At 42.9% G+C, this 12,418-nt stretch overlaps 1 protein-coding gene across 1 annotated transcript in view; it reads right to left on the reverse strand.

Annotated features, from left to right (window-relative positions):
• Positions 1–1,052: 1,052 nt before the first annotated feature.
• The window catches only part of LOC120044595 (phospholipid phosphatase-related protein type 5-like), a 32,594-nt gene continuing 21,228 nt past the window's right edge, over positions 1,053–12,418 (reverse strand). Inside the window, exons 2-6 of the mRNA XM_038989266.1 lie at positions 8,094–8,214; positions 4,675–4,925; positions 4,348–4,524; positions 1,945–2,072; positions 1,053–1,161 (exon numbers count right to left, since the gene is read on the reverse strand). Of these exons, the coding sequence (XP_038845194.1) occupies positions 1,053–1,161; positions 1,945–2,072; positions 4,348–4,524; positions 4,675–4,925; positions 8,094–8,214 (786 nt within the window). The remainder of the gene's footprint in view (positions 1,162–1,944; positions 2,073–4,347; positions 4,525–4,674; positions 4,926–8,093; positions 8,215–12,418) is intronic.

Below are 12,418 nucleotides of genomic sequence, written 5' to 3' on the forward strand. Positions count from 1 at the left end.
TGTCCAGATACATTGAGTGTAAAAGAAAATGTTTTGTACTGTACAATGCTCATGTCCTGTCACTTGTGATGTATTTCAAAATGTGTCTCATCCGGTCTTACCAAATCTGTATATATATTTCATGCTGACTTGCTGCAGCTGCAACCAATCGAAAGCGGAGAAAAATAAACTGTCTGCAGTTTCATCCTGTTTGTTCTTGTATTGTCTTCTCCTCAGTGATATGAACAGAATCCTTTGATCTGGGTAATGTCATGCAGAGCTGATGAGAGGTCTGCCAGAGAGCTAATGCGATGCGTGTAGACCTACCAGGATCCTGATCTGTGTGTGTTATCTCTATGCTGTATTTGGAAGGTACAGTAATTAAGTACCACAGTTGCTACAGAAAGTGATTGGTCCGTAAACATTTGTTCACTTGAGTTTGTTGACTCGTGCAGATATTTGATGATTGGCGCATTCTAGGATACTGAAAATGAGCCCTAAAGCCAGCAGAGAGCGTTCATTGAGCAGTTGTTTGGATTCATCTTAAGTGTACAGAGACACAAATGACTGAAGTGTTTCAGGATGACTGGCTGCATTGGCTGTGAGGACATCTCCAACAGACAGTTGAAAACACAAAAGAACACAGTTGTCAAATGGATTGACAGTTTCTCCTTACAAGCACGTAGAAGATGAAACATCACCTTGTAATATCAGTGAAATGTGTACTTCACACAATGAAGGACATTCAAAAAAAGTCTGCAAAACAAAAAAGAAGCCTCTGAAAACAACAAAATGAAAGAGGCATACCTGTTACCTGACACTGTACTGAATGTTCAGCTGGATAGCTGTTAAGTCTTTGCGAGTCTCACTTTGAGAGCTTACCTCTCGGTTCCCCCAGGGGTTTGGGCTTGGACAAGGTTAGGGGGAGGTTTGTAGAGTTCTGAGGTTGCTGTGTGCGTGTGTTTTGAAAGTCTAGACCTGCGTGGAGTAGGATCTGTAGAGGGTGGAGTAGCGGCCTGCCGGGTGGGCTGCGCAGTGGTGTTCGTGTGAGTGTTCATGTTCATGTGGCTGGTCTAGACTTCGCTGGAAATGGAGCGAGACGGAATGAGGACATCTGGGGTGGCGGGGAACCGATACGGCTGATGGTCATGTGATCTCTGTGAAAGGAGATCCCCTCGGAGTCTGCAGGGGAGAGAGAGGAGTGAAAAAGAGAGAGGGAGGGACAGAAGAGAAGAAAGGGAGGAAGAAGGAGAGAGAGAGGGAATGAAAGAGAGAGAGAGAAAGATGGGGTGGAAAGAGTGATGAAAAAAAGAAAAACGAGTGAGGAGCAAGAGAAACAGATCAAAAGTTGGTCAGAATGGCTGGTGAACGTAGGGATGGTAGGGAGGGCAGGAGGAGGAGAGTGCAGGATGCTGGTGACAGAGATAGAAGGATAGAGATCAAGTGAGGGATAAGGGAAAAGAGCAAGGTGGGAGACAGGGGAGAGGAGGTCAGGTGAGGGTTAGTGTAGGTGACAGACAAGAGGAGACACAAGCAATCTCAAAGCTGCTCCCTTGAATCACACTTCCAACAGGTTGTCCTTCCCCAGTGCCTTCTGCTCTCCCTTATCTAAAGAGCTCACAGTGCACTTCTCATTCACTTCAAACTTCTAAGAGGCCTTCAAAGCTTCAACCACTGAGGGATGGTGAATGCATGCTGAGGAAGACTACTGCAAACGGCTCCCTCTAAAGAGCCACACATTTCTGAGTAAAGGGTTACTGGCTCAAAGACAAGGTTTGGTGTTCTTGTGCTTTGGTCGGGGTTGAGGGTTAGGGGGTGGTGCTGGGGAATGCGCTGTGAGGGGACATCCTCTTTTGGGATTGGGGGGACGACAGAAGGGGAGAGAAGGGGTGCATGTCTGCTCCCCCCCGTGTGTGCAGCCCTGCCGCTCACCCTCCCCCACCCCTTACCTGAGTTCCACTTAACTTTTCGAGAGGACTCTCCACACATGGCAGAGCCACCATCGGCATGCCTAGCACCGACTCAGGGCGCTGTGGCCGCGGGGGAGGGGGAGGGGGCCTCGTCTGCTGGAAGTTGTTGATCACACACGTCACCTGGAGAGAGAGGAGTGAGAAAGACAGAGAGAACGGAAAAGAGAGAGAGAGAGAGAGAGACAGGGAAAAACTGAGTTAATAAGAAAAGGTAATGCCAAAAGTATTGGGACAGTGATAATTGTGTTGTTTTTTGGCTCTGTACTCCAAAACTTTGGATTTGAAATGATACAATGACTATGAGTGTAAAGTGCAGACTGTCAGCTTTAATTTGAGGGTATTTTCATCCATATTGGGTGAACCATTTAGAAATTACATTACTTTTTGTATATAGTTCCCCCATTTTAGGGGACCAAAAGTATTGGAACAAGTTCATCAAATCAAATTGTATTGGTCACATGTGCCGAATACAACAGGTGTAGACTTTACAGTGAAATGCTTACTTACGAGCCCATTCCCAACATTGCATAGTTAAAAAGTAAGACAAATACTTGCACAAAAAAAACTAAATAGTAAGACAAAAAAAAAAAAAGGATATACATACAAGGAGTACCAGTACTGAGTCAATGTGCAGGGGTACGAGGTAGTTGAGGTAATTGATGTAATACAGTATGTAACAGAGCCTTGGGAAAGTATTCAGACCCCTTGACTTTTTCCACATTTTGTTACGTTACAGCCTTAATCAAAAATGTTTAACATTTTCCTCATCAATCTACACAAAATAACCTATAATGCAAAACGAAAACAGGTTTTTAGACATTTTTGCAATTCTTTTTATTTTTAAACACTGAAATAAGACATTTACATAAGTATTCAGACCCTTTACTCAGTACTTTGTTGAAGCACCTTTGGCAGTGACTACAGCATTGAGTCTTCTTGGGAATGACGCTACAAGCTTGGCAAACCTGTATTTGGGGAGTTTCTCCCATTCTTCTCTGCAGATCCTCTCAAGCTCTGTCAGGTTGGATGGAGAGAGTTGCTGCACAGCTATTTTCAGGTCTCTCCAGAGATGTTTGATCGGGATCAAGTCTGGGCTCTGGCTGGGCCACTCAAGGACATTCAGAGACTTGTTCCAAAGCCACACCCGCGTTGTCTTGGCTGTGTGCTTTGTCCTGTTAGAAGGCGAACCTTCACCCCAGTCTGAGGTCCTGAGAGCTCTGGAGCAGGTTTTCATCAAGGATCTCTCTGTACTTTGATCCATTCATGTTTGCCTCGATCCTGACTAGTCTCCCAGTCCCTGTTGCTGAAAAACATCCCCACAGCATGATGCTGCCACCACCATGCTTCACCGTAGGGATGGTGCCAGGTTTCCTCCAGACGTGATGCTGAGTGAGTTTTTAGGTGCCTTTTGGCAAAGTCCAAGCGGGCTGTCATGTGCCTTTTACTGAGGAGTGGCTTCCGTCTGGCCACTCTACCATAAAGAACTGATTGGTGGAGTGCTGCAGAGATGGTTGTACTTCTGGAAGGTTCTCCCATCTCCACAGAGGAACTCTAGAGCTCTGTCAGAGTGACCATCGGGTTCTTGTTCACCTCCCTGACCAAGGCCCTTCTCCCCCGATTGCTCAGTTTGGTCACAGACTTGGTTTAATACACCAGTTTAATACACAAGTACGGTAGCAGAGAGGACAGTCTATGACTTGGGTGACTGGAGTCTTTGACCGTTTTTAAGGCCTTCCTCTGACACCGCCTGGTGTATTAAAGTAGTCAAAAGTTTAGTATTTGGTATCCTATGTGTGTTAGGATTTAGTATCCTAACACACAATGATTGCATCAAGCTTGTGACTCTACAAACTTGTTGGATGCATCTACTGTTTGTTTTGCCTGTGTTTCACATTATTTTGTGCCCAATAGAAATGAATGGTACATTTTTGGAGTCACTTTTATTGTAAATAAGAATAGAATATGTTTCTAAACACTTCTACATTAAATGTGGATGCTACCATGATTAAAGATAGTCAAGAATGAATCATGAATAACCTCTTACCACTACAATAACAGGGAAGGTTAGCATTTTGTTTGGGGGGGGGGGGGGGGTGTATGAAATTCAGGCCTCTAAATTTCTCACTCCTCATTATTATACTTTTGGAGCTCACTGTAAGTGAAATGAGAGTGACATTTCTCATCCCATGGCGAGAAGTACCAGGATTAACAGCCCCTGTGTTTATGAACTTAAATATCAACGTAAAATGTCATCAATATACATCACTGTTACATTCTATCACCCTCATCTCATCTCCCGGAATAATGACTTCCCTAACCACCCTCTTCTGCCTCACCATTCCCTCAGCAGCTCCCTCCCTCCATCCATCCTTCCCTCCCCTCCCTCCCTCCCTCTCACCAGAAACACAGCGATGGCTCCTCCAGTGAAGAAGCCGGCCAGGACGTCGGCCCAGTGGTTGCGGTACTCTGCCACCTTGACCACTCCCACCAGCATGGCCAGGCATAGCAGGGTCAGGCTGACCGTAGGCTTCGTCAGCCGAGTGCCTTTGGTCCGGAATACCAGCGTCACATACATCTGAGACAGACAGGTAGGACAGACAGGTAGACAGGTAGGACTGTCAGGAATTGTAATACTGTAGGCTGGGTATCAACTCTACTATAGGGTGGTATACCATAACATGTGTATCAAACTGTCCAAACTCCTACTCCCCAGACCAGAACCTACCACCGTGTAGACTGCAGAGTAGACACTGAGCGCTGCGTCCTTGGAGGGGAAGGACTTGCGTGCAGACGCCACTACCAGGGGGTTTCCAGTGCAGGCACGGGGCTGGGTGATGTACTGCATGTTGGATGTGCACCCCAGGGCCGTGTAGTTAGGCCGGCAGGCAGACAGGAAGTGAGGCGTCTGGTTTCCTGTAACCGCCTGACCCGCGTTGGCAAAGATGGTGGTGGTGAACAGGCCGAAGGAGAACACCCCTGAAGGAGAGAGAGAAAGAGAGAGAGAGAGCAATGACAGCCAACTAAAAGAGGAGGAGTTTAGTTTTCCCCCAGCCTACCTGGGAGCCGCTGTTATCAGCTGAGGTGTGAAATTGCAAAAGCCTTCATGATCACCTGAAGTGATGAACATGCAAATACAGTTGAAGTCGGAAGTTTACATACACCTTAGCCAAATACATTTAAACTCAGTTTTTCACAATTCCTAACATTTAATCCTAGTAAAAATTCCATGTCTTAGGTCAGTTAGGCTCACCACTATATTTTAAGAAAGTGAAATGTCAGAATAATAGTAGAGAATGATTGATTTCAGCTTTTATTTCTTTCATCACATTCCCAGTGGGTCAGATGTTTACATACACTCAATTAGTATTTGGTAGCATTGCCTTTAAATTGTTTAGCCTCTGTGAAACGTTTTGCGTAGCCTTCCACAAGCTTCCCACGATAAGTTGGGCAAATTTTGGCACATTCCTCCTGACAGAGCTGGTGTAACAGAGTCAGGTTTTGTAGGCCTCCTTGCTCGCACACACTTTTTCAGTTCTGCCCACACATTTTCAATAGGATTGAGGTCAGGGCTTTGTGATGGCCACTCCAATGCCTTGACTTTGTTGTCCTTAAGCCATTTTGCCACAACTTTGGAAGTATGCTTGGGGTCATTGTCCATTTGGAAGACCCATTTGCGACCAAACTTTAACTTCCTGACTGATGTCTTGAGATGTTGCTTCAATATATTCACATAATTTTCCCTGCCTCATGATGCCATCTATTTTGTGAAGTGCACCAGTCCCTCCTGCAGTAAAGCACCCCCACAACATGATGCTGCCACCCCCATGCTTCACGGTTGGGATGGTGTTCTTCGGCTTGCTAGCCTCCCCCTTTTTCCTCCAAAGATAACGATGTTCATTATGGCCAAACAGTTATATTTTTGTTTCATCAGACCAGAGGACATTTCTCCAAAAAGTATGATCTTTGTCCCCATGTGCAGTTGCAAACCGTAGTCTGGCTTTTTTATGGCGGCTTTGGAGCAGTGGCTTCTTCCTTGCTGAGCGGCCTTTCAGGATATGTCGATATTACTGTGGATATAGATACTTTTGTACCTGTTTCCTCCAGCATCTTCACAAGGACCTTTGCTGTTGTTCTGGAATTGATTTGCACTTTTCACACCAAAGTACGTTCCTCTCTAGGAGACAGAACGCGTCTCCTTCCTGAGTGGTATGACGGCTGCGTGGTCCCTTGGTGTTTATGCTTGCGTACTATTGTTTGTACAGATGAATGTGGTACCTTCAGGCATTTGGAAATTGCTCCCAAGGATGAACCAGACTTGTGGAGGTCTACAATTCTTTTTCTGAGGTCGTGGCTGATTTCTTTTGATTTTCCAATGATGTCAAGCAAAGAGGCACTGAGTTTGAAGGTAGGCCTTGAAATACATCCAGGTATACCTCCATTTGACTCAAATGATGTCAATTAGCCTATCAGAAGCTTCTACAGCCATGACATCATTTTCTGGAATGTTCCAAGCTGTTTAAAGGCAACTTAGTGTATGTAAACTTCTGACTCACTGGAATTGTGATAGTGAATTATAAGTGAAATAATCTGTCTGTAAACAATTGTTGGAAAAATTACTTGTGTCATGCACAAAGTAGATGTCTTAACCGACTTGCCAAAACTATAGTTTGTTAACTAGAAATTTGTGGAGTAGTTTAAAAATGAGTTTTAATGACTCCAACCTAAGTGTATATAAACTTCCGACTTCAACTGTATGTATGAAATTCTTCACACCAGTTTTAGCCATCACCATCACAAACTGCTGAGGCATGTCTCTTCCTGTTTTATTGTTGTGTTACTTGCATTCTCGTGTTTCTTCAAATGTAGCAAGTTCAATCAGGAAGGCTGGTCTGAATGCTTGTTTAACTTCATCCAGTCAGCATAACATAATTCACTCTGTTTCCTATTATACGGGCATAGTGGGAATGAATACAAACGTTTCATCATCAGCATAGCATCTAGTTCTTCTCCTCTATCCTATTAGCCATGTGCAGAATGTCATTCACCTATTTACCTTTAGCCTATAAGCATGGCACAATAATGCACATTCTGCAGGGTTACTGTTTAACCTATCACTTTCCTCTCTTTCAACCAATGGGTGTCAATCTTGGGATGTATTTCTATGTCAACTTACCCATGTTCTCTCACTTGCTGTTTTTCAGCAGCAGTTTTCAACAACCATCGACCTTCCCACAACCAGCAGCTATAATAACCTCAAGGCCTGTCATTGGAGCCGGGGGGGTTGATGCCAGCTGTCCAGCAAAGGGCTACCTGTCTGGCTCCAAGGAGCATTCTTCCGTGAGGCCATACCGCAAATTATTTAATACAATTTCATATTGCACTCCGTCTCTGGTGTTCATTCAGTTACGCCTCTACTCAAACTTATATCGTACTTTTTGTGTGGTTTTTTTATGACATTTTATATTACCTACATTATTATCTATATTATATTATTATTTATATCACTATCTATATTATTATTCATATTTATATCTATAATATTATTATCTATTTTATTATTATTATCTATATTATTACTATTTTCTATATTATTATTTATATTATTATTATATTCTATATTATTATTATTTTCTATATTATTACTATTTTCTATATTATTATTTATATTATTATTATTATATTCTATATTATTATTATTTTCTATATTATTTATATTATCTATATTATTATTATTATAACATTATCTACATTATTATTATCATCTATATTATTATTGTTAATATTATTTTTATTATTATTATTTTCTATGTTATTATTAATATCTATACTATTATTATCTGTACTATTATTATAATAAGTATTATCATTATTATTTATATTATCATTATTATTATTGTTATCACTGCACTGTTGGGAAAGAGCTCTCACTATATTGTTTTATACCAGTTATATCCTGTGCACAGTGACAAATCCAATCAACATCTACATTTTCCCTTAAAAAGACATCAAATTCAGATTCCCTTTTATAGATATTTCCAATTCCAGGTGTGTTTATATCATCTTGTTAGACACACTAATCATTCAAGACTAGTTCAGGCAGGGCTGGGTGGTGTTGGTCTAAACTCTAGAGGCTGTAGTGGTTACCTAGGAAGCGGACGATGCGTCGCAGCAGGGGGTTGAAGTAGCAGCAGTCTGCTGTCACTATGGTCTTCTCTTGCGTCCCCTCAGCCTTCAGAAAGAACGCCACCAGCTCCCCCACCAGGATCTGTAGAGAGAGAGAGACACACACACACAGAGAGAGACAGACAGAGAGAGAGAGAGACAGAGAGACACACACAGAGAGATAGAGACAGACACACACAGAGAGATAGAGACAGACACAGAGAGAGACAGAGAGAGAGAGAGACCCACACAGAGAGAGAGACAAAGAAGAGAGAGAGAGACAAAGAGAGAGAGACAAAAGAAGAGAGAGAGAGAGAAAGACAAAGAAGAGAGAGAGAGAGAAAGAGAGAGAGAGAGACAGAGAGAGAGAGACAGAGAGAGAGAGACACACACAGAGAGAGAGAAAGAGAGAGAGAGAAAGAGAGAGAGAGAGAGAGGGAGGCAGAGAGGGAGAGAGAGAGAGAGGGAGGCAGAGAGAGAGACAAAGAGAGAGAGAGAGAGAGAGAGAGAGACAAAGAGAGAGACAGTTTCACAATTCAGAAGTTAAATGCCTACTCTTCGCAGATGACCTATGCCTGCTGTCACTCACAGCACATGGCCTACAGCAGAGCCTGGACCTGCTAGAGCAGTACTGCCAGACCTGGGCCCTGGCAGTAAACCCCAAAAATACTAAAATAATGATTTTCCAGAGAAGATCCAGATCTCAGGGAATTAGACCAAAGTTCTCAATTGGTACAAAATATATAGAGTACTGTACACACTACAATTACTTAGGTTTAAAAATAAGCTCAACTGGACACCTTAATGGGCAGTGAATGAACTGAGAGAGAAAGCACGCAGGGCATTCTACGCCATTAAAAAGCAAATTGAAATTGAAATACCTATTAAAAATTTGGCTAAAACTAATTGAATATGTCATTGAACCAATAGCACTTTATGGCAGCGAGGTGTGGGGTCCACTTGCAAAACAAGATTTCATCAAATGGGACAAACACCCCATTGAAACCTTGCATGCAGAGTTCTGTAAGATTATCCTACATGTCCAGAGGAAAACTACAAACAATGCATGCAGGGCAGAATTAGGCCAACATTCACTAATAATAAAAACTCAAAAAAGAGCAATTAAGTTTTGGAAACATCTAAAATACAGTGACCCCCTCTAATATCATTACCAAGCCCTGCAATGCCAAGAGCTGAGCAAAGAAAAGAGTCCCCTCATCCAGCTGGTCCTGGGGCTGAGTTCACAAACCTGTTCTACTAACACACTGAAGCCTCAGGACCAGAACATCCAATCAATCAGAATAAACCAAATTACAACACAGTCAAAACAAAACTACATTGCTTATTGGGAAACACAAGCACAAACACAAAGCAAAATGCAGTGCTATCTGGCCCTAAATCAACAGTACACTGTGGCTAAATATTTGACCATGGTTACTGATCAAAACCTTAGAAAAACCTTGACTAAGTACTGGCTCAGTGAGCACAGCCTTGCCATTGAGAAGGGTAGACACAGGAAAACCTGGCTCCCTGTAGAAGAAAGGCTGTGCAACCACTGCACAACAGCAGAACTTGAGACGGAGCTGCATTTCCTGACAAAATGTAAAAAATATAAAACAATTAGAGAGTGTCATTTTCCCAAATTTGAAACCCTTATTCAAGGTTTCAAATACTTCTCTGATGAGAATAGGCTACCTGTCCTGTTGGGGGAGGACGCAGAGAGCTGTGGGTTGGCAGCGCACTACATTGCTGCCTGCCATAAGTTGAGGGACAGTGTCTGACAGACCAATCAACCTGCACATGTACTCTACTGTATGCTTATTGTTATTGTTGAATGTATGGTTATTTTGACCCTTGGTTATTGTTGTTACTGTTTTGAGAGAGAGAGAGAGACAGTTAGCTTTATTGAGGGCCCTGAACTGAGCGAGAGGGTGCATGTATTGAAAACAACAAGTTATTTGATTTAATTTAGGCTATGCACAAGTTCTGGAAAAGCCACATGCCCACACAGACCTCAACTCTCTCACACAACACGTGGCCTAATGTCAGCGCGTGGCTAGTGATCCCCATGTTCACACCCGCACAGTTTCATTTGAAACCCTCATCGTCAACATCACATTCGCAGGAGTCCAGCCATTCATTTGTGTTACAAAAAATACCCACCATTGGAGCGAGGAACGTGCCAGGCTCGTGACAGCCGCAGAAACCAGATAACTGTAGCTACATCGCACACCCACTGAGTGCATGTGCTAACATGATTGCTTTATTGAGGGCCCTGAACTGTGAAACTCACTCTTTTATGCACGGTACTCAGACAACATCAACTATTTCCAGTTTCTGAAACGACTTGACTCAACAAAACATTTGCTTGTCCTTCTGTAGAAAACCATGTGTTTATTATTCCAACAGCAAGGACTTAAGCTAATAGCCACCCTAACACTAAAGCATAACTGAATCCAAGTTATGTTCTCATGAAATATAAATGTAAAATGCACTCGGGATCCACAATACAGCGGAATAGCAGAGAATAACATATTACCTTCCCTTATTTATAGAAATGAGAGAGAAATAAAAGTCTCAGATCTAAGAAAAATTAAGACTGGAGAGTTTGAATGAGCTAACAGCCTCTGAAGCAAAGGCTCTGTGTTCCTTTGTGCGTGCCCAATAGCACTCCCCCTCCATTAGGGAAACATACATCATAGCGACTAATGGTTCAATAGCAACATTAAACTAACTCTAATATGAACCATGATATCAAATTGGAAGGAGAGGATCAACATAAACTAGAGGTTGCCGAGGGCACCGCTGACTGACAAACATATGTCCACACAGTAAATCTGTTAGCATGTGTTAGGGAAGTGAGGTATTGGGCTTCATCCCATCCTACTCCTGCATGAATCAGTACTCTGAAACACTGATTCTCAGTCTGCTAAAAGCTGTTCAGCAGTAGGGTGGTGATCCTGTTCGGAAGCATATCACATAGTCAATACTGTACAACCATCCCTCTTTCACCACTGTTAATAGCTACATCCTCCAGAATTGGAGCAGATGAATACACTTTGGAGATACAATCAGTACAGAGGGAGATAGAAGCGCGTGTCGAGATGGAGAGGGAGCGAGTGAAGGGAGAGGGACACAGAAAGAGAGAGAGAGAGCAAACTGTAGCAATGAATTATTCACGGATGTGCCTGGACCCTGTCTGCATGGTGAATCATGTTGCACATTATTTCAACTGACGTCTTTTAAATGATCCCCTCCATCACGCTGGATCTCGCTCTGCTGCGTGTCTCTATTCTTACTGCTCTCTTATTAAGGAGTCAAGGTAACATTGCTGGAGGGTTTGTGTTTAATGTCAAGGAAGTTAAGTACGACAGTCAATGTGCTGTCTACAACACAATCACGTAACATTTCTGTTTCCACACAGCACCAGTTGACTGATGTGAAGCAGGGTACTCTACAGTAAGTGTTTGTTCCCAGTGTTATTAGACCCACTCCACCACACCTCTGAGGAGGAAAGGAGAGAGAGAGAGTGGAAAACACACAGGAGGGTTGGGGTCAATTACATTTCAATCCCAGTCAATTCAGGAAGTAAACCAAATTCTAATTCCAATTCCAAACTTTCCTCAATGAAAAGCATTGAAGGGAATTAGAATTTAATTGTGAATTTCAGTATACTTCCTAAATTGACTGGAATTAAACAAAATGTTTTACCTCAACCTTACTTACCTCAACCTACTGCAGACAGGCAGTATCCCCTCAACAGACTAAGAATAGTATCTGACCAATCACGTGCCTGGGCTGTGACATCAGTCTAATACGCGTTGCGTGGAAACACCGAGCGGACAGGAGAAGAGAAAAGAGAACATGTCCTGCACTTCACCCTCGTCTGCCGCTGAATCAGAGAAAAGCTCTGACAAGTGGGATGAACTGCACCCTGACACTGTTGGGGTGTATGTGTGTGTGTGTTTGCATGTGTGCGTGTGTCTGTGTGTATGTGTGTGTATACATTCCTGCCAGAGTTAGAGCAAGTTGGAGGAGTCAGTTTGTGTTTGTGTGTAAGCAACTGGGTAAATATCTTTACTGTGCATATCAAAATATGTTGGGAATCAGTTCTAATCACGCGGGAAAGAGGGGGAAGGAGATATGAATACAGGGAGAAGAGGCAGAAAGAAGATAAGGAGGAGAAGAGGCAGGGAGATAACAGCCCTAGGTAATCATCTGAGGCTAATTCCAAGAGGCCTGTTAGATCCCAGATAAACACAAACAATAAAACTGAGAGTGACAAGAACAGCAGCAGCCTCCTGACA

The sequence above is a fragment of the Salvelinus namaycush genome, chromosome 3 (genome assembly GCF_016432855.1).
Source record: "Salvelinus namaycush isolate Seneca chromosome 3, SaNama_1.0, whole genome shotgun sequence".
Taxonomy (NCBI): domain Eukaryota; kingdom Metazoa; phylum Chordata; class Actinopteri; order Salmoniformes; family Salmonidae; genus Salvelinus; species Salvelinus namaycush.